This window comes from Ambystoma mexicanum, chromosome 14 (genome assembly GCF_040938575.1).
Source record: "Ambystoma mexicanum isolate Mex_15411 chromosome 14, UKY_AmexF1_1, whole genome shotgun sequence".
NCBI lineage: Eukaryota > Metazoa > Chordata > Amphibia > Caudata > Ambystomatidae > Ambystoma > Ambystoma mexicanum.
The window spans coordinates 542,301,887-542,322,841 of record NC_090940.1 but is presented as its reverse complement, the minus strand read 5'-3'; the positions used below and the strand labels follow the sequence as shown (position 1 = coordinate 542,322,841).

The 20,955-nt window shown below is 44.6% G+C and overlaps 1 protein-coding gene across 2 annotated transcripts in view; it reads left to right on the top strand.

The window, feature by feature from the left end:
- The window catches only part of LOC138526941 (cholesterol 24-hydroxylase-like), a 291,000-nt gene that overhangs the window by 251,975 nt on the left and 18,070 nt on the right, over positions 1-20,955 (top strand). For both annotated transcript variants that reach the window (XM_069637833.1, XM_069637834.1), the window contains exon 12: positions 9,724-9,834. In XM_069637833.1, the coding sequence (XP_069493934.1) occupies positions 9,724-9,834 (111 nt within the window). The remainder of the gene's footprint in view (positions 1-9,723; positions 9,835-20,955) is intronic.

The following is a 20,955-nucleotide window of genomic DNA, read 5'->3' as shown; positions in this document are numbered from 1 at the left end:
GCCTAGAACAGATGAGCTGGTGGATACCTTGGGTGCCTCCAAGTACCTCAGCACGTTTGACCTCACTGCAGGCTAATGGCAAATAGCCCTTGCAGAACATGCCAAGGAGAAGGCAGCTTTCTCAACGCCAGAGGGCCTTTACCAGTTCAGGGTAATGCCTTTTGGGTTGAAGAATGCACCTGCCACATTCCAGAGGCTGGTGAATCATGTGTTGCATGGGTTGGATGAATTCCGTCTTGCATATCTGGATGATATAGCAGTTTTCAGTGCCACCTGGGAAGACCATGTGAAACACCTTGGGATTGTGTTACAGGCTCTTCAGAAAGCCCACTTGGCCATAAAGGCCAGTAAATGCCAGATTGGACAAGGCTCCGTGGTTTATCTTGGACATTAAGTAGTTGGAGGGAGGATACAGCCTCTACCCAGTAAAGTGCAAGCAGTACAAGACTGGCCTACCCCCACTACACAGACCCAAGTGAGAGCCTTCTTAGGACACACTGGGTTCTACAGAAATTTCATGGCAGACTATGGCACCATAGCTGCCCCTCTGACTGCCCTCAATACTCCAAAGAAACCCAAGAAGGTAACTTGGACTGAAGAGTGTGAGAAGGCCTTCCGTGGCTTAAAAGACTCCTTGTGTCAGGCCCCTGTGCTCAGGGCCCCTGATTACCAAAGACCTTTTATTGTGCAGACAGATGCCTCTGACACTGGGATAGGAGCTGTACTATCGCAAGTAGATGAGAAGGGTAAGGAACACCCTATTGGCTTCATTAGTCGCCAGCTTAAGGACAGAGCTCAGATGGTCCACAGTAGAGAAAGAACGTTTCTCTGTTGTGTGGGCCCTATGGAAGCTGAGGCCCTAACTCTATGGGACCCACTCCACTGTGCAAACTGACCATAAGCCCTTAAAGTGGCTAATGGACATGAAGGGAGAGAATCTAAAGTTGCTTAGGTGGTCCATAAGTCTGCAAGGCTTTGACTTCACTATTGAGCATAGGCCAGGTGTCCAACATAGCAATGCTGATGGGTTGTCGAGAATGTTTAACCGACCTGAACAAGAAACTCATCCAGTCTGGGGAGGGCGAGTTTTAGGAAAGATTTCATATTTGAATGTAATTTTCCCTCCATGTGTCAACCCCCAAACCGTTTGCTGCTGTTCTACACCCTGATCTAACCTTTGCCAGAGTAGCGCAGCCCTCAGCCGCACTCCCCTGGGCTTTCGCTCAATTCTTATGGGGAAACTGACATGCCCTTAAGACAGTCAGTACTGGGAGACTTTGTTTCCCTTCGTCCTTTCCTCATGTTGCAGTTTTTGTGCAACATGTAACAAGAGTGCAATGTAACTTACTTTACCGCACCCTTGGGTCTCTAGTCATTCCAAAGGCCCTAGAAACTCTCGCTGGACTTATGAACTGTGCAGGTGTGTCACGGACAGGACTGATGGCAGCTATCGTTTCTTATGTTTTGAACCCTTTTTTGCCATGTTATCCGCACTTACTGTGTTTGGCAAGAATAGGTGGCCTAGCTCCAAAATGGCCATGCCACGCGGTTCTTTGTCCTATCCTTTGGCCACCTTGCCCCTTCACCTTCCCCAGGTCGAGCCGACCCGGGTCAGTCCTTATTTGGTCACGCACTTTCCCGCGAAACACAAAGCTTTTGCGGGCTTCTGCATGCCTTGTGTGTGTGCCTCCAGGATGTGGGTTGGGATGTCTGTTCCCAATACACATCCTGGGTGCCAGAGAGTCTGGAGTGTCCTGAATGCCTGGGACCACCGTGGTCCGTGATTGGTCCACATATGGAGTGAGTGTTTGTGAGCAGATCTCCCATTGGGTCCTCTCTGTTTTGGCACGAAGGGAACTTTGGATAAGAGGAGGCCGAAAACACCACTACCATGTCGATCTCCTGAGTTCACACGAACAAAGGATAAGGAGCCAAGTATTCTGCAACAAGAAGCCGAGTCGAGGAACCACTGGTGACCCGCTGGAAGGTTTGGCACCCTAAGCCCGCTGTCGTCCTGTGAGACCCCTCTACATCTGATCGTCCTAGAAGGTCTCCAAAGGCGCTTTGACCCATTGGAACAGTGGGACCAACTATTCTCGGCACCTTCATCAAACCCTGCAAGTAAGCCTCTTCGGAAGTGTCCCTGGGCCAACAAGTGGGCTGACCAGCTTACACGGGACGTTTGCTCTGTCACTGACGCCGTTTCGAGGAAGCCCTTGAAACCTGGTATCCTGCTTGCTCTGTGTCCCCAGCACCCTCACACCGAATTTCGTACACTTGGCATTCCCTGGTGTGAAGTGAGACGAGTGCGCCTAGACCGGAGTAAAGGCGGTTACCATGTTGCCCTGCTGCGGCAAAGACCTGTGAAAGTTCGCTGCACTTGTGACCCCCTTGACCCTGAAACCTGCTACCGCGGAAATTACACGGTGTTGAGACGTCATGCTTGTCGCGTCCGAACCTGCCAGCAAAGTGAACTAAACTGGCGAAGTCTGGGTCTGCCTGCGTGGGGGACCGGTGAGTAGTCCATACCGCGCCCGCTAGCGCAGGAACCCATTTCTTTTCTACCGCTGTTGCTACCGCTGTTGCAAAATAGTGGCTCCGTCCCGCACTCTCACCCTGCCTCTGCCCGCAAGTGGAGGTCTTGCTTGAGTAGTGGGGATTCGTTCTTCATCGCCTCATCCACCTTCCTGAACTGTCAGAGACCCTTGAAGAGAACCTCTTTTGTCCATTGGCACTAGCCCGGGCATGTACTATTGAGCATAAGGCTCCTCTCTTTGTAGGGCTTGGACTACCTCTTAGTTAGGTGAATTCCTGATGTCGAACTGGGTCTAATGATTACTTGCTCCCCCAAGCGTCCTGACAATCAATCCTCCTAGGGAGGGAGGGAGCGGAGCACGTGGCTTCTGTCCAAGGGGGCGCAGCCCCAAGAGTCCTGTACTTGGGGGGAAAAGAATTGCTACGGTTTTCCTGCATGGGGTACCTAAGTTGCCTTTGGGCAGGCGAGAACCAAGGGATGCCCTCTCAAACAAATGTCTCCACTGGCTACGTTCTGTTGGGAACTGTCCCTTTGTGACCAGGGAAGCGTTGGTGGGGTGCGTCAGACTGGAAGGCGAAGGTATAAACCCCTCTGACTCTGTTAAAATTGTCTTCAGGAATGGTCAAATGGTCAGGGAAGTTTTGAGAAGATCTGGGGGTTATGTGCGGGCCCCATATAGTGGGATTACAATTAGCTCGTGCCCCTATTTGGGAGCCGTCGCCCCACCTGGACCCGTCACACATTGTACTGTCCTGTCGGGAGCGAACTGTACTCCTCTGGGTAAAAGGCATGTGGGGGGCCGCGTCTGAGTGACAAGGGCGGACAATTAGTCTTGTGACCACTTGGTCAAGTTAAGGGACCATGTGTAACATAATGGGGTCCTTGGGGTTGACCCCTTTTTCCACTCTAAATATTTTCTGATCTATGGTGTTGGGGTATGGTGCAAAGATTGCATTTCCTTTTACGTGTTCTGATCTTGTTTATCTTGGGTATGATGGATTCTTCAAACTGTAACTTGGATTTGTGTTATAATGTGTATTTTGTCGTTTAATGGTTGTTTTTATACATCCGAATAAACTTGTTTGACTGATTACTTGCACTGCCTGTTTTCCTCCCCATCTAGGTGGTCTACATATTTCGAGCTCTTAACTCCTTAGACCCCTCGGTCTAATATATTTTATTGATTGTGTTGTGTTGGTTTACTTCAGTATGATTGTGATTCTTTGCTATGGTCGATGTTACAACGGCCTTGTAATAAATGTCTATATTTTTAATATAACACCTGTCTGGAGTAATTTGTAAGTGTCCTTGCTTTGTGTGCTCATTGGGGTCTTTCAGTCATCCCACCCCTCTTGAGACTTAGTCTTGACCGCTGCTATCGCTACCCAGATTGGTCTGGCTTTTGCAGAGGTTACCCTGTTCCAAGAAACTAGGCTGGCCTTCTGAACCTCTGCCCTTCCAGGTCAGAGTTCAGAAATCCATCTCAACAAATACCAAGCAGTACAAAAACAGAATAGTTTTACATAATTAGTCTGGAATGATAATGTACATTTAGAAAACAAGCCTATAATACTTTTTCTAGGTTTACAATTGAAGATAAATGCCGGAATACCTTGGAAACAACAAGCTAGGTGAAAAGACAGGAACAATAGGTATGTTTATAAGATCTGCAGGACCCTAGGCATGCTGATTTGGCTTAACATTGTAAGCCTCAATTATTGAAAATATTCTTTTCACCCATTCAGAGACAAGATGCTGACCATTGTGAGAAACCAGAAGGTGTCTCACCCACTAGTTCCCAGGGATCTGTCATCCAGGTGGCCAGGGCACAGCCATCGGCTTTGGATACAGTTCCTGGGGGTGGACCAGTGTGGGAGGATCACCTGGGTGAGTGGCCTTTGGGGAGTGGGACACCAGATGATTGGTGTACAGCGCTCTATAAATAAATAAATCAAATCAAATCCCTGTAACACCTTTAATCCATTTTACCAGGTAGGATATTTAGGAACTCTACCCCTCCACCCGCTTTCCCAAAACAAACACTTTCTCTGGGACAGCCCGCTCTGAGAGAATACAGGCTAACACCTGAGAAGTATACCTGATGTGTTTCAATACAATGGTCAGGCAATTAATGACCATCACAGACAACTGACTTCCATTAAGCTTCCCCACACAAAGAAAGGTGGAGCATGAGAGCACACTCTAAGCAAGGCAAAGCACACGAGGAAACCACAGTTTCAAGACAGCAGCTGAACGAGAGAGGAAAGACAGCAAAACAGAAGGGGATCGCAAGGAGGGAAGTTCCCTTGACCTTTTCAACAAGGAACCGTTACTTTCCCGAAACCTCGATAATAGAAAGCGTAAGACCAAGAAACCAGGCTGAAGAATCCTGCATTGTGTGTCGGAGATACCCGGGGCCCTCCTGCATCAATAATCAAGGCAGGGAGAATCAACGGCTGCCGTGGTATCGTCCTTGGCTCCAAGAACAAAGCAGCGTCATTGAAATCAACACAGCCGGTGTGTAGGGGAGACCGATACAAGACCAGTCTGTGTTGAAGCCAAGGTGAACAGTAAATCACCGGAGAAGTTGTATATGTGAAATCCTAAGAAAAAAGGAACTTTAATGTTTGTCGTGTTGCATCAGGCGCTCTGAAATAAGAGATTTTGAGTGGCAATGAAACCATGGTACAGAAACCATGATGTTGAAGTTATGAACTTCATCCTCGTGCTAGAGAAGCCAGAGAGTGTGCTATGCTTATGTGTGCTGCCTTGTCCCGTGCTGAAAACGTGGGGAAGTGAAAGCCAACGGCTTGAATATCCTGACATATCATTTTTTGAACACTTTTCTTTTCAACAACATTGTTTCCCACACTATTTGTATTTAGAAGTAAGGATTGGCAATAGGTTTATTAGTATAGGCCCTTTTTATTTTGACAGACTTGACTAGGACTGTGTTATTATTATTTGATGGTCCTAGCTTGCTCTCATCTTTAGATTTGGGATTAGATGGGCGTTTTTCCAACTCAATAATAGTTCAATAAACACCCTTGAACTATGATCATTCCATGCGATCTGTCTTCCAGGTGGCCAGGAAAAGACCATCGCTTTTGGATCCAGTTCCTGGGGGTGGACCAGTGCAGGAGGATCACCTGGATGAGGGGCCCCTGGGGAGTGGGACACTCGATGGAGACATGCAGTATCCCCTTCCCGATTATCCTTTCACCCCTTCTCATTCCATGTGTTATTTGACCCCCCTCCGCCCCCCTTCCTACACAAAAAAGGGACTGAGCGCTCTAGGAGAAGCCAGACTTGCACCCACCCCTTCCGTCCAGAATGTCCCAACACCAGAGTCAGGCAGTCAGGCAATTAACCATAACAACTCGCAGCTGATTTCCGTTACCCTTCCCTGCATGGATAAAAGGTGGAGCATGGGAACACACTGAGTAGCAGGGAAGCGAGCGAGGAGATGTTCGAAGTAAAGCCAGAGAAGGAAAAAAACGATTCGATGCTGCAGCTGAATCGAGGAAGCCCGAAGAAAAGTCACAAGGAAATCGAGGAGAGAAGTATCCTTGACCTGTTTGACAAACCATTGCTGGGCTGTTGAAGACTCAGAAACAGTACCAGCCTACTTGTCAGAGCGCTTTACACAACACACAGCCCACAGACCACTAAGAGCTGCGCAAGCACATACACTCATTATTCCCAGCTTTAAACTACAGACTGCCAGAGGCTCAAGCTTCCCGGTATTGGCAGCTAAGCTCTGGAACTCACTACCCAATGACCTCAGGAACGTCCCCTCCCTCCAATCCTTCAAACATAGAACAAAACAATGGCTCTATGAGCAAGACGAAGAGTTGACCACCATGTGGTAATCATCCATTGCATGCTCTACAACCCCACCCACTGTTGTATTTATTGTGACGACTTTCTATGTATGCTTATTTACTATGCAATTTGTAATCTGTCTTTCTGTAAACTTATGTAACCCTTCTAAACATGCGCCCTGATGCCTTTGGGCAGGCTGCGCAATATAAATAAATAAATACAAATAAATACAAATACAAATAGCACATGTAGGACGAAGAAGAAAGGCCTTCAGATCCTGTAAGGTGCCTCCGAGATGGCAGGGGCCCTCAAGCCTGACTGGACGAGCCAGAGAAGTGCAGCCGCCGTGATATCACCCTCGACTCCACGATCAAAGCCACGAGCCGAACCTTGCATACAGCCGGTGAGTTGAAGGCAACTGTGTGAACCGGGCTGCGCATGAGCAAAGGTTGCTGGCAGCAACAAAGTGTCACATATGAGGCGTTTGATGAAAGACGTGAGTAAACAGAGAAAGCCAATAAATGTTTTCTTTATACCTTTTAAGAAGAGAACGCTTGATATTAAGTAGCAGAGTGGTCCGGCACCACGTGGGTGTCCAGTCGAAAGATCTCTGTCGGAAAGTATCTTGCAAACGGAACCATTGAGATTGAATTTAACTGATATGATTGAACTTTTGAGATCAGATGAAAAGGAACAAAGTGGTCAGGCAAGGTTAACGGTCCAATCCCTTGCTCAGTCGAAAGTCTTCAGTTCTGTTATATGGACGAAGGAAGATGTTGAAGTGTCAGGTCTGAGCCTGATCGAGGGGGACCTAACGTCATCATAAAGGAAGGGAATCTGAGCCCAGCTGAGGGAGATTACATTGTGAAACAAAAAGGGAAGCCAGTCTGAGCCCTGCGAGGGAGACTGAAAGTGAACTCTGAATTTTAATCTTTTTGTTTTGTTGATCCAGGCACTGTGGAAGAATGAGTGCTCCAAGAGCCATATTGTGCTGCCTTGTCCCGTGCTAAAACTTTAAGAAGGGGAAGCTATTGTACCGCAATCCTGAACTACCATACCACATGGACCTTTTGTTTATCTTACACTGTTTTCTTTATACATTGCAACACCCCACACCATTTTGTTATTTAGAGAAAGGTTTGGCAATAGGTTTTTTAGTTTTTTATTTGACAAGACATGATTAGGACATTGTTTTCTTTTGTTTGGATGTTCGTGGCTTGCTCCCATCGTTTGAACTTAGGTTTAGATAGGTGTTTTTCCAACTCAATAATAGTTAGTAAACACCCTTGAACTACCTAATTTGTGTCTGTAAGACTTGTGATACCGTGCCTTCCTTACAATGTCCCTGAAGGCGGCCACAAGCGACAAATCATTATGAACCTCAAGGTGGTCGAAACATGGCATGTCGTACAACCTTTATTGTAAATTGAATGGAAAGTGCTCTGTGTGCTAAATAATTGGATAATATTAATTCTTAATTGAATGCAAAGTCGATTTTGTATTAAGAAATGGAGTAGAAGGACCTGATCCGCAATTGTTTTTTCATTAACTGTAATTGGAACGTGGACGTGCTCTGTTTGAAAGTCATATAAGTAATACATTGATATACATGCAATTGTTTTATTTCATGTGCGCAGGATGAAAGGATTTAATATGCATGTGACTAAGTTTGTTGGTCTTTGTGGCAGTCATTATTATTTTATTAAGTAATTTCTTCTGTGTTGCATGGAGATCAAAGTGGAAACATTACTGCTGCGTTGCACGTAAACGTGCATTACGTTACTCAGACTATAAAACAACTTACAAAATGGCGACTGTGAGAGCTTGCCATGTGGAACGCCACAATCCAAACAGGGCACCAATCCTTTTGGGATGATATAACCTCCTATAGGTACGGAAATCATCCGTTACTTACAATGGCGCAATTGGAATTAGTATATGAAGTGATAATCTGTAAGATTATAGTGTAGCATGACCACTGCATAATTCCTTTTCACACCAATAGATGCTGATAGATATACCCACTGTTCGAGAACAAAATATATGGACCTATACCTAATAAGGCTGGACAACCTAGAAACAGTACAAGGGGTGATCATTTTATGTTCTAATCTTCTATTTGATGACACGACACAAGTTTAACTTTCGAAAAAAGTGACATTTAAACTGGCTATATTCATTTAGGAATATACTACCCCCGTATCACAGATTTTGACAAGAGCGAATCTTACGGTGAGGTAAGGATTATTCTGACCACTGGATACTAAGACACCACTGGCATGTTACATTTAAGGTGGGGTATATATCACATTATTAGGGTGGTTGATTAACCATTGCTCATTAAATAGAATTAACTGCATAAGGGAGACTCGCACAACCTAGGCAGCATCACAAAGTCCAAATCAATTTGAAATTAATTGAGAATCACATGGTTGTGGGTGAGCAACTATTCCTCAAAACAATAAATGAGTTGGATCACATAATTATGAGATGAATTATGTAATGTTCAAGCGCAGTTAGACAACAATTGCACAGATTTGTAGAGAAGATGCTCATATTGAACCATAGTACCCGCTCATAGTACCACTAATGCAAGTTTTATATATTTTCTCTTATTATATATTATTGTATTCTCTTCCTGCTCTTAATTTCTCTTGTCTATTTCCCAATCACCAATTTTCGGTTCTAAAATGATAATATTGATGGTTGACTATGTTACTTTTCGTCCTTTTTTATGGACAATTATGATGATTTTGGTTTTGTATGTTTATATTTTGTAAATCGACTCTATATTGAAAAGGCTTAAACGACCAGTGGTCGAAACACGTGTCGGCAGAGTGCAGTCAAAGAAAAAAAAATACTTCATGTTAGCATTAAGAATGCAAATTTGTTTTGAGGAATAATTTAAAGAGAAGCGCATAGCCCAGAAAATATATTCATTATAGCTTCACTTGTAAAGATTTAGCGGTCAATCTCTATTTTCAAGGGTGTGCAGCCATCAAATTGTTGGAAACTATCCAGTTTTTATATTTACACACAAACACCGAAGAGCGACAACTATCCGGTTTACCCCAAATACATTGACATAGTACTTAAAATAAGGCAAATGTCAGAAATTGACACTGCTTGGAAACATACAGTTCTCAGATAAAATGTAGGCTTCGTGAACAAAGGTCTACAAGAATTACGTGTGTGCAATTAAAAGGATGCAGGGTGCACAAGGGTGGCACACAACTTAAAGGGAGTGGCATTCTGTAGGTATGTTTATGAAGGAGTTATTTAATTGCTGCTGTGTTTGTATTGCATTGGATTCGAGTTTTGACATTCAAATGTTACAATTTATCTCTTTTCTAACTTCCCAGGCTTTGAAGGAAATACTGCGGATGTACGCACCAGCACCCGGCACCTCCCGCTGGCTGGAAAATGAAACTGTTATCGAGGGAGTACGAATCCCAGCCCATACGGCCGCCATGGTAAGTCATCTCCCACAAACACAAGTGTAGCCAACTTGACACCCTAGATCATTTGGCCGCAAATCCCCAAGATCTCCACACTTCCACAACTCTCTATGTTTGGGTCGGATGGGAGCTGTAGGCTAAAACACCTGGAGGGGATAGGCTGGCTGCCACTGACAGAACCTGCATTAATGCAACCAGCACAAGAAAACAACACCACTGCAAATTTAGAGATTTGAACAAAAAAATCGCCCCTTGATTCCAGTCTTTAACACTTCGAGAAAAGGTTCTGTTTTGTCTTGGGGCCATATTAACCCAGCTCTGGGCAGCTCCATGTGAAGCAAAAATGTGCTGCGCCAGGCACAGCTCAGGTTTTGGTGTCCCATTAACAAAGATAAAGGCATGCCTCCATGCACCGGTTTTGCTTGCAAGCATGGTTTCACTCCTCAAACCTTCTCCGTTTGTCCACATGAGTGTTGAGGGTTACTGGACATCACTGGAATCATTTGCTTTTAGATCTCATGGGCTACTCATGTCTCCTTGTCTCTTTCCCTATACAATTGGTGTAGCTATTAAATTGTCTAACAATTCAAGTTCAGTCTTTTGAGTGCCCATTCTCGTCCTTTACAGACAGACCCATCACCACTTGCCCCTTCTCTTTTACTATAAGCTTTCCGTCCCATCCAGCAACCTAGATGAATGCAAACAGAGGTATTGTTTGTGAATTTGGTAATGTTCACGAAACTGTAGTAATATAGATATTACACTGGGTTAGAAAAACAATAATGCCTTTATTAATTATTGATAATCTATCTTCATTACTTCAAGTCTTCCTCGTCCCAGTCCAGGGCAAGTGAGGGCTGCTGGCCCAGGGGAACTCTCTTTGAAGCCAAACTTCTTTTTGGCCTGCATGCTTTCTATGCCTCTCCTCTTCCAGTGATGGGGTCCTATAACCCCTGGCTGCCCCAAAGCACTTACTGAACATACCAAGCCCAAAACATAGTTCAGTCAGGATGCCAGGGAGGGTGTGAGGGAAGGTGACTGTGACGAGGAAAACTTGGAGTAATGAAGATTACTGATAGTAATCGGGGAATTTCCTCCTCGTCCCATCTCTATCGTCCCAGTGCGGTAAAGTGAGGATGTAACAAGCAAATGACTAAAATACAAACCACATTCACAACCAAAGATCTGCAAACACACACTTTATTGACAGAAAAGACACCAGAGTATGTCGAGGATCTGCTGCACACCACAAACCCTCAGACAACTTGTAGTGAGGCACAAAAGTAGAGCGAAACCCCATGTAGCGGCCCTGTAGATTTCTGTGAGTTATACCCCTTTCAACTCAGCCAACGAAGCAGCCACTGCCCCATTACACTTGCCCTGTGGAGCCTGTGCCAATGGAACACTCTGATGCTCGTAAGCCACCAAAATACTGTGCCGGACCCACTGGCTAATGAAGGCTGCCCAAGGCCACGTCCCCACATGACCTGGACCAGAAGACACCAAGGAGTTGTAGGATTGCAACCCCGCAGACCTTTCCAAGTAAATCTTAATTGCGCTACCCACATCCATCAGGTTTAGAGTAGACTCACCAGACACAAACAGGGAAGGAAATAGCAAAAACAAAACACTGAGTCAATCTTTGGGCGGAAGGACGGGGGATGCTTAAGCTCAGCCCTGAAGCACTAAAGTCTAGGTCAGGAGCCTAACACGGCAAAAACCCCATGTTCCTCAAGCCTGTGGGCGGAAGAAACTACCAACAGGAAAACTGCCGTCAAGGTAAAACATTTTGAGAGACACCCCTACCAGAGGCTCAAACAGGGATTTAACCAATTCCTCTAATACTGTGGGGAGATCACAAGTCGTAAAACCTGGCGTCAGAGGAGGCTGTTCCATTGGTAAAGACTGAAACAACTAGGAAGCATAACGCTCCACCAAACCAATGCCACCTAGAATCCGCAAAGGGTTGCAAGACAAAGAGGCGACCATCTAGAAAATGATGCCCAGTGCCTATCTTAGTACTTAAGGGTAGGAAGCGTGCAGTCTTCCTGCAGAAAACCACAACCTCAGGAGAGAGATCTCTTTAGCAATCAGCCCTTCCCGTTCAATCTCCAAGCTAATAGATGTAGATTTCTGGGGGTGTGGGGGGGGGGGGCGGTGGAGTTTGAGACCAGCTTGAACACTTCAGTGGAGATGGAGTGCTACAGCAGATTTACTTTTTGAGTGAAATGCCCTCTACCTGTGAGTCCACCAGCACTTTTTGCTGTACTCTTGGTTTTATCTGATTCTCTTGAGTGAGTGGGAACCTTTTTACACATGCACTCGTTTCCTTGGGAACCTTTTTTTTAAATCTCTTTTTGATACTTTGGTCATGGAGTTATGCTTTCCTCAATATTTCCTGGCTTCTACCATTTATTAATACAGCACACAGCACTTTCTGTGCAGTGTTGCTGGGAGCTCCTTGAATTGCCCTTTTTATTTTCCTTGTGATGATACATGTTAACAGGGCGGGGGTACACCCTTGTGTCCCTTGTGTATTTTATTTTGTGAGATCAGTACACCCCGCCTTACGTGGAGTGCTGAGGGGAAACATTGTCTCCCTTTTCTCACTGTTTCATGCAGTAACCTTTAGTCACACTTGCCAGTTCATCTGACGGGATGGTGACAGTGTACCTTTTTGCACAATGTTTGTGGAGTTTAGTTGCATGCTGCCATTGCAGCTGCGACAAGGGGCACAGGGATCACCCTTTGTCTAAAATGGTGGCTGTACTTTTTTAAGCCATGTTCATGATGACGTGTTCTTACACAAGCCTTTGTCTACCTGCCTGGGTGGGAGAAGTATTGATGGGCGTTTTGTCTTGATGGGTCTTTTGTCTTGGGCGCGCTTCCCTTTGAAATCCTGCCAAAGCACTCTGAATGCCTGAAAGGACAGGAAGTGGGAGGGGTGACCGCTGCAGACCCAGCCCCGAATTCTGAGTGACAGGGAAGATCTCTTGAAGACGTTTTCCTCCCCTGGACTGGTGGGCCTAACCAATCTCAGGATCACCTGCATTTTGCGCCATCCCACGAAGAGCTGCGACCTTCCTGGGCTACAAACTCCCAATACCCTGGGACCTGTGCCATTTTGCGGTGTAACATCTTAAAGCGTGGTTTTGGCTGGAACGTTGTAGATATCCTTCTGGGCCTGCAATGACTCTTTTACACTCCTAGATGTACCCTGAGCTGAGTCGTGGACCGGGAACCAAAGAGAAGTCTACCGGACGACAACCGTTGCTGAACCGAAGCCTGTGAAGGGCTCCAGTGCACCAGTGCCACAAAGATCCACTGCTGGGCGTCCGACTGCTGGCGTGCATCCATCTGTTCCCTCCAAAGATCCTTCTTCAGCCGCCCAGGCCAAGCAACTTGAACCAGGGAAAACTGTCACCTCGCCTAGGGGACCATCCTGCTGAACCAAGTTCTTCATTGCAGAGGTACCGTTCCGAGACTAGGTGCTTACCTTGGTCTTGCTGCAATGTTCTTGTGTTCTGGGAGCCCACCCATTGGGTTCCAACTTGATAAACTGTTACCTGCAAACCTGAAGAAACCTTCATAGACTCTGCTCGATTTTCTGCTTACCTACCTCTTTTCCTCATCAGCCTTTGGTCACTGGACCTGCAGTGCCCCCTTGATTCTGTGATAATCATCTAGTGTAGGGTTGGACTTTTAAAGATTGGTTAAGCAGGGGCTAACTGAAGTTACAAGAGTTAATCTAAGTTTGCTTCTTTGATGTCAGTAGTTTCTCTCACTTTGTGAGGCTTTACATTGATTTAAAGTGTAAATCCTACATTGATATAACTTTGTGAATAGTACTTACCTGATTTACTTCTAAGGCGTTAGTGTATATAAAATAAATCACTATTTTATATACACTATTTATATAACTTCTAGTTTATCAGTGTTTCCTTGAACCAATTGTACACTCTTGAGTACTGTGTGTCTAACTACAGCCCTCATTCCTCCTAAACTAAGCCTGGCGGCGCAGGCATAGCTACCAAAACTTTGGGTAGTTCAGGCTAAATCTAAGGGGAAAATCCCTGTCACCTCAGGTGGGATTTTCCAAGTTCTGATACAGACAGCAACTTGTGTAAAACTCCCTAACATTGAGCAATGGTAAACATCCATGGGGGACGTGAATGCTGTTCCATGGTTTCCTCTTCCATAATTGAATGACCCGTAGGACCTGCACATTATCCCTTTCAGACCTTGGCAAGGACCTGCGAGATCAGGGAATCGTGTTGTGGGGGGCAGGGGAGATGGGTACAACTTAGTTCGCCATACAATAAATGGAGCATCGCACACCCAAGCCACCGGATCCCTGCTCCTGGTGCAAAACGGACCAGCTGAGTGTTTGATGCCATCACATCTATCCACAGGCTGCCCCACTGGCTGAAAATCTGGAGAAACCACTAGGTTTCAAACATTAACTCTGGTGAAGAGGGGCTAGGACCTGCTCAGAGCATCCGCCTGGCATGTGGGATGCTGTCAAGGAGGCAAGGTGAGTTTCTGCCCAAGAGAAAATCAATGGGTTCATATCTCCTAGAGACTGTTATGTGCCTGTTATCACTTTATAGGAGTAATACACAGGAGCCTTTCATATGAGTCCTTATTCCTTTTAATACTATCATGTAACTGAACGCTCCAACTCTTACCACATTCTAGATTCCCCAAACCCATTCCACGCTCTACTACATCACTTTACAGTAATCTGTATGACTATTACAACTATTACATACACTAGCATATAACAACCCCCCCACCCCCTGCTTATCATCTAACTGGTTGCTTGCAGGTTAACAAATTTGCCATTTGCAGGTGCTTAAATATCATCTAACTTTGTACTTACAGATTGATGAATTCACATCTACATTTGTTCAATTAATCGATCTGGCTTTTGAACCACCCAACAAGGGCAGCTTCTCAGGACCGTGTCTCTTGAATCAGAGTTCCCACAACATTCTAATACACAGGAACTTGAACTGACAGGAACAGTACCCAAACCCACAAGTTCAGGCTGTCCACAAGCATCCTCTGAACCCATGGAGACGACATCCAAGATGGAATTGTCCGGCACCACGACCCCAGATTCTTCATCATTGTCAGAGTCACTATTAGGATCCTCTTGAAACAGTTGCCTCAAGAATGAAGCATTTCTCGTAATCTCATAGTTGTCTTCTCCAACTGCAGTGACCATGGGTCCTTTAATCCTTTTTTACTCTTAAAACCATGGGTTTATATCTTGAATCCAATTTTGTATGCAGCCTTTGTCGCACTAATACAGACTCTCCCACTACAATTTGATTATCCCTGGCTATTCTCTTCTGATCAGTCCATTCCTTCATTTTTGTCCTTTTTAACCAGTCCCGCTCCCTGATCTCCTTGTCTTCTGCCGGTGTATAGTCATCCAACTGGGGGAGTCTAGTCCGAGGCTTGTAGCGCATCATTAACTCCGAAGGAGTATACCCAGTCATTTCATGAGAAGTGTTACGATAACTTCAAAGCATCTGGGAAACCGCTTGTGGCAGTGACATGTTATCCACAATGGCCTTTTGTCGGGCCCTTTTCAAGTTCTGCATAAACTTCTCAACCATGCCATTTGCTTGTGGCCACAGCGGCGTGACCTTTTGGTGCTTGAAGCCCAGATGTGCCGCAAACTTTACAAACGGATGTCCTTGAAAAGATGGCCCATTATCAGTTTTAATTACCTTGGGAACACCCCATTCACTAAATAACTCATCCAGGACCACGGCCACATGATGAAACGCAGTTGACATCACGTGTTTCACCAACGGAAATCGAGAGTAGTCATCCAGGGCTACTAGGAGACATCCTACCTCTTCCAAGGGCCCATTAAAATCAAGAGCTACTCTATTCCATGGACCATCAGGTAACAGTACAATCTGAAGAGGAGTTGTATTACTGCTAGAGGCAGACACCTGGCATGCAAAACAATTTTGTAGAATATCTTCAATAATCACATCCATACAAGGGAACCATACTTGATTTCTCAATATCTTCTTTGTATTTACCACTCCCCAATGCCCTTCCTGTGCCAACATCACAAGGACTTTTCTTAGACTTCTTGGTGCCACAAGTCTAATTCCCCTCAGCAGCAATCCTTCATCGGTTGCCGTCAATTCACTGCTTATTCTTGCTAGCCTTTGCAGATCTTCCTTATCCATCCCTCCTTCTGATTTTTGCTTCATATCTAGCCATCTCCACTTGCAGTCCTACTGAGCTGAACTGCTGCCTGAATTGTAGGATCATTTCTACTTTTTTCCACAAACATCTCTTTGGTAACTGCTGGTGGTAGAGCATTGAGAGACAAATACGACACATAATCTTCCACCTCTCTTTGCATCCCAGCATCAGGCTCTTCTTTCGGATGTCGGGACAAGTAGTCCGCGGGATTAGCATCTTTTCCTGGCTTATGAATAACAACATAGTCGTATTCCTGCAAGCATATTCCCCACCTCTCTATACGCGATGGCATTTTAATCCTTGGGTTCCCAAAAAGTTAAATCCGTGCTTGATGGTCTGTAATGAGGGTCAACCGTCTCCCGACCACGAAGTGATGACATTTTTCACAAGCCCACACAGCAGCTAAACTTTCTCTTTCCGCTTGTGAGTGTGCCTGTTCATTCTTGTTCAGAGCACGACTTGTATATGCAACAATCTGCCTTGCTTCTCCACGTTAGCGATTTGCGTTTATATTAAGCGATGCCCTTTATCAGTTCCTTTCTGTCACGTTCATCATATTCATAAGGTTTAGTTTCATTTCACTACACCATTTCGTTTTAGTTGTCATCTCACGTACCAGGTTGCCATTGCAACCTTTCTAAGTATATTTGTGTGTCAATATGGTGGCACGTTTTTCGATGCCTTTAGGTCCTTTCCTCTGATGCCTCTGTTTTCATACGCTCATCGCTCACTGATCGGCTCAATGTTCGTGCCCCAAGTGAGTTCATTTACCATTCCCTTTCAAAGAATGCATTGCCCTTATATGCGCATCATTTATGAATGATGAATGTCCCTTATATTTAAATAATCCGCTCCTCCGGCGGCCGCCTCATACATGCGTGCCTTACCGTTCCTCTTTTCTTATTTCAAGATCCTTCAGCGGCTCTTTCATTCAGCGCTGCTGCCAATTGTCCTTATTTTGTTGGTTTCTTTTCTGTTTTATTGATCCTGTTCCTCTCCTCAGCTTCTGGTCATGTTTCCCCTCGTCGCCATTGTTATGTGCCTGTTATCACTTTATAGGAGTAATACACAGGAGCCTTTCATATGAGTCCTTATTCCTTTAAATACTATCATGCAGCTGAACACTCCACTCTTACCACATTCTAGATTCCCCAAACTCATTCCACGCTCTACTACATCACTCTACAGTAATCTGTATGACTATTACAACTATTACATACACTAGCATATAAGAGAGACGTGCACAGAGTAACCCCCATGCAAACATGAACTCTTTGCTGGAGCAGTCAAGGAGCAAATCCTTCCAGTGCTCGACAGATGGCCCAGCGCACTCCAATTCGACGAGCTGGAGTCTTCCCATGCATACCACGGACCCTGCAATGCCTTTTGTGCCAGAGACACTCCTCGCCCCAGAAGGCTGCCATCTGTTGTCATAATTGGATCCGAGGGACAGATGACACACTCCCCCTTCACAGTCTGTTCCCTCTGCCACCATTGTAGGAACAAAGCCCCTTCTCTGACATCTGAATATGTGCTCCGTACAGCCCCTCCTATGGATTCAAATGATGGAGTAGATGGTGAACCAAAGGTTTGAGGTGGAGACAAGCCCATGGCACTGTCAACAAACATGCTGCAAATTTGCACTGGACTTGCAGCCATTGATGAGCCGTGGGAGAAGTGGTAGTCGGAAGAGCAGTCACTCGATTCATCATCAGCACCCGCCTGGGAGGAAGAAATACCTTGTTCTGGACTCCTATGAACTCCATTCGTTGGCATGGCGTCGGCGGCAATTTTTTCATAATTGATCCCCCACCCGTGTTTCCAGGAGAGTGCACATGACTTTGACATTGTCTGGACCACCAAAGGGGAGTTAATTAACAAGCCGCCTATGTATAGATGGAATGGGATCCCCTTCTCATGCAGGAGACACGCGTGGCACCAGCATCTTTGTAAAAACCCTTGGTGCTGTTTTCAGGCCAAATGGGGGACCCACACATTGCTAGAGGAATTCATTTTTAAATTAAGTCCATGTTTTTCTGTTTTACTCCGACAGGCTTGCGAAACAAATACTGCATGATCTTTTGACAGTCCAGCTAAACTATTTAATTTAATTCCCCTCTCCGTGGATGTCTAGTCCTGAATGCATGCTCCACTTCATCAATATGATATGATAGGTTATTTATAACACGCTTAATACCCAGAGGTTTACTTCCGAAACATATGCTGATCAATACTTGGAACTGTAGCAGATTTTTGAAAAGATCTTCACCAGGACTCTTAAAGGTTTAATTATCTTTGTTTGGGTCCATGTTCTGCTTTCTATTTTTTCTCCTACTTCGTACCCTCTGCCATGGTCCTCATTGTCATCTCCCTCTTCTGACTTAGTATAATCTGCTACTTGCTTTTATGTTAAGTCCCTTTTGAGTAAATCATGATCCATATTGGTGCACTCCGGAATACGTTTATTAATCTTATGGTTATCATAAAAAATGTTGCTTTTTATATTTTACCCAACTTCTTGGCCAGGTCGAGTGGCTTTGATGTAGAAAACCATTGATTGGATCCTTGTGTGTTCTAATCACTTTGTTTTTAATACAAGGGAGCATTGCCACCATTTTCATACTGCTCGCTCTGTGCCGCTGTGCACCTGCAGTTTGGCCATCATACTCGCCTCCTTTCTCGGTCTCGAAATGGCATTTCTTTGCTCAAATATTCTGACCCCACTCTCTAAGCCTCTGGTGATCAGTGGTTGAAGTGGGTGGGAGCGGTGCTCCTCTACTTTTTTTTATTTTTACTGTTCCTATACTTTTATTTTAGAAAGAAACTGTTCCAGAATGGTTTCGTTTTAAAATAAGTGTAGGAAGAAGTTGAAACTTGTACCTCCGTACACAGCACTGAACATTCCCTTAAACAGCAGGTGTTTTTGTTTGAGGGTTTGGTTTGTGCGTGGGAGGAGCGTGGCAACGGGGTTTCTGAGGAGTGGGGCGGGCTAGCAGGGAACATAATTCCACTACTTCTTTTCATACACTTCGACCACTGCTGGTGACACATTAAGATATTTCAAATGGCGAAACTGGTCTCTATCCCTCGACTGGCTTGAGGAACTGCCCCCCTCATGTTCACCAATGAAGATAGACCCCGTTCATCCTGTTTTTGAAAATCTGGGATTATTTTAATTTATATTCTGTAATGCCTGTACATTTAATTGTTAATTGATATATATATATTTTTTTTTTTTTTTTTTTTTTTTTTTATTATTGTTTAATCACATTGGATTTTTACAATACAGGTCTTCTCATCATTTCATACAATTATTTATCCGATCAGTTTGTCGCTTTCTGTGAGCAATTTGTGATTTGTCGGTTCATTTGATGGATGTTGTGGTCACTGTTGTGTTTGTTCTTGGTGACACCCATTGTTGTTGAGTAATTGTTGGTCAATGTATTCTAACATTTTTGCTGCTGCAACTTGCCATGTGATTCTATCACCCCCAATGAGCCTGCACCATATATATATTACCTCTGAGTAATGTCCCCTGAGGGAGTTATTTTCCTTTGGCAACAACTTAAAAAAATCTCTGCTAATATGATTGTCTTCATTAATCTTCCTGATATTGGAAGGTAATGATCAATATCGGGTTTGCGCTGTCCAGCCTCAGTTCGTTCTATTGAAGGTATGAATCATGTATACTATATTTGTTATATGGTTTAACACTTGGGCAAAGAGCTCAATTCTTTCCAAAGAAAATATTTGAATTATTATAAAAAATATATAACTATCAAGGTGTTTGGTTAATTTAACCAGACATCTAAAATTAAGCGCCCTGCTTAATGTTGCAATTATGTAATTAAAAATCGCAATTACAGTAGAAAGAATGAGTTGAAGTGATATGAAGGTTTCAATCGAAGCTCACAAAACACAATCTTCATTCCCCGTGTAATGCATGAATGGTGGCATTGCAACTGGGACAATCATTGAAATCACTATCAGGTGATGGACCCCATTGCAGAAAGTTGGCAGCTTAACCTTTGTAGTAAGTGGCAAATCTGCCCATCTTCAAGAAGAAAATGAATGCCCGTCGATGGACTCCACTCTAGCCGGTTACTGCCAGTGGTAAAATTACAGCTAGAGATAAGTGTGTTACTTCTAGTACTAATGGCTTTGCCACCGATTATGATAATGTACTGGCTGAAAATGGTGGTTGTTACCACTGAAAATAAGATCAGCTGTGAAACTGTCTGGTAATGACCGAGGAGTGGTTAGTTCTGTGGGGGGCTCTAAAGTTAAGATACAGTGGGGCTGCCAGTATCTCTTACCTCGGATTGCGTAATGTTACCTCCAGCTGTACTTCTATAGATGCTTTAAATTCAGTGAAATATGTTTAACACCAGTGATATTTATGCCATTTGGGTAATTACCACTAGCAGTATTTATCACATCCGGTAATGCCAAGCAACCCTGATTGCCTCCCAGCAAAACAGTAATACTGGCAAAGGGGTCATTTCCCACCATTTCTAATGCTATTTAGAGGTCCTACATCTGCATCTTGTGTCTGCAACGTGACACCAGGATTCCCTTTATAATACAACCAGCATAGGAAAGGGACAATTACATGTCATATTCCAGCACATGTGATGTAAAAGAGTTGATCTCTTCCTCTTTCGGGATTGGCTCTTTACTAAGTGATGCTCCATATGGCTGCTATAAATTGTTGCATCTGCGTGCAGTGATCACTCCATCACTGCCAAGACCCTGTGAAACCAGCCCTACTGTGACAAGTCCAGCCACGACTACACATTCATTTGAGAAGATGGAGTAATGAGGCTTTTTATCATTTTGATTCTATTTTTAATTATGTATTTAATCTGTACCCGAGGCTTTGTTTCTTTTATTTACTTA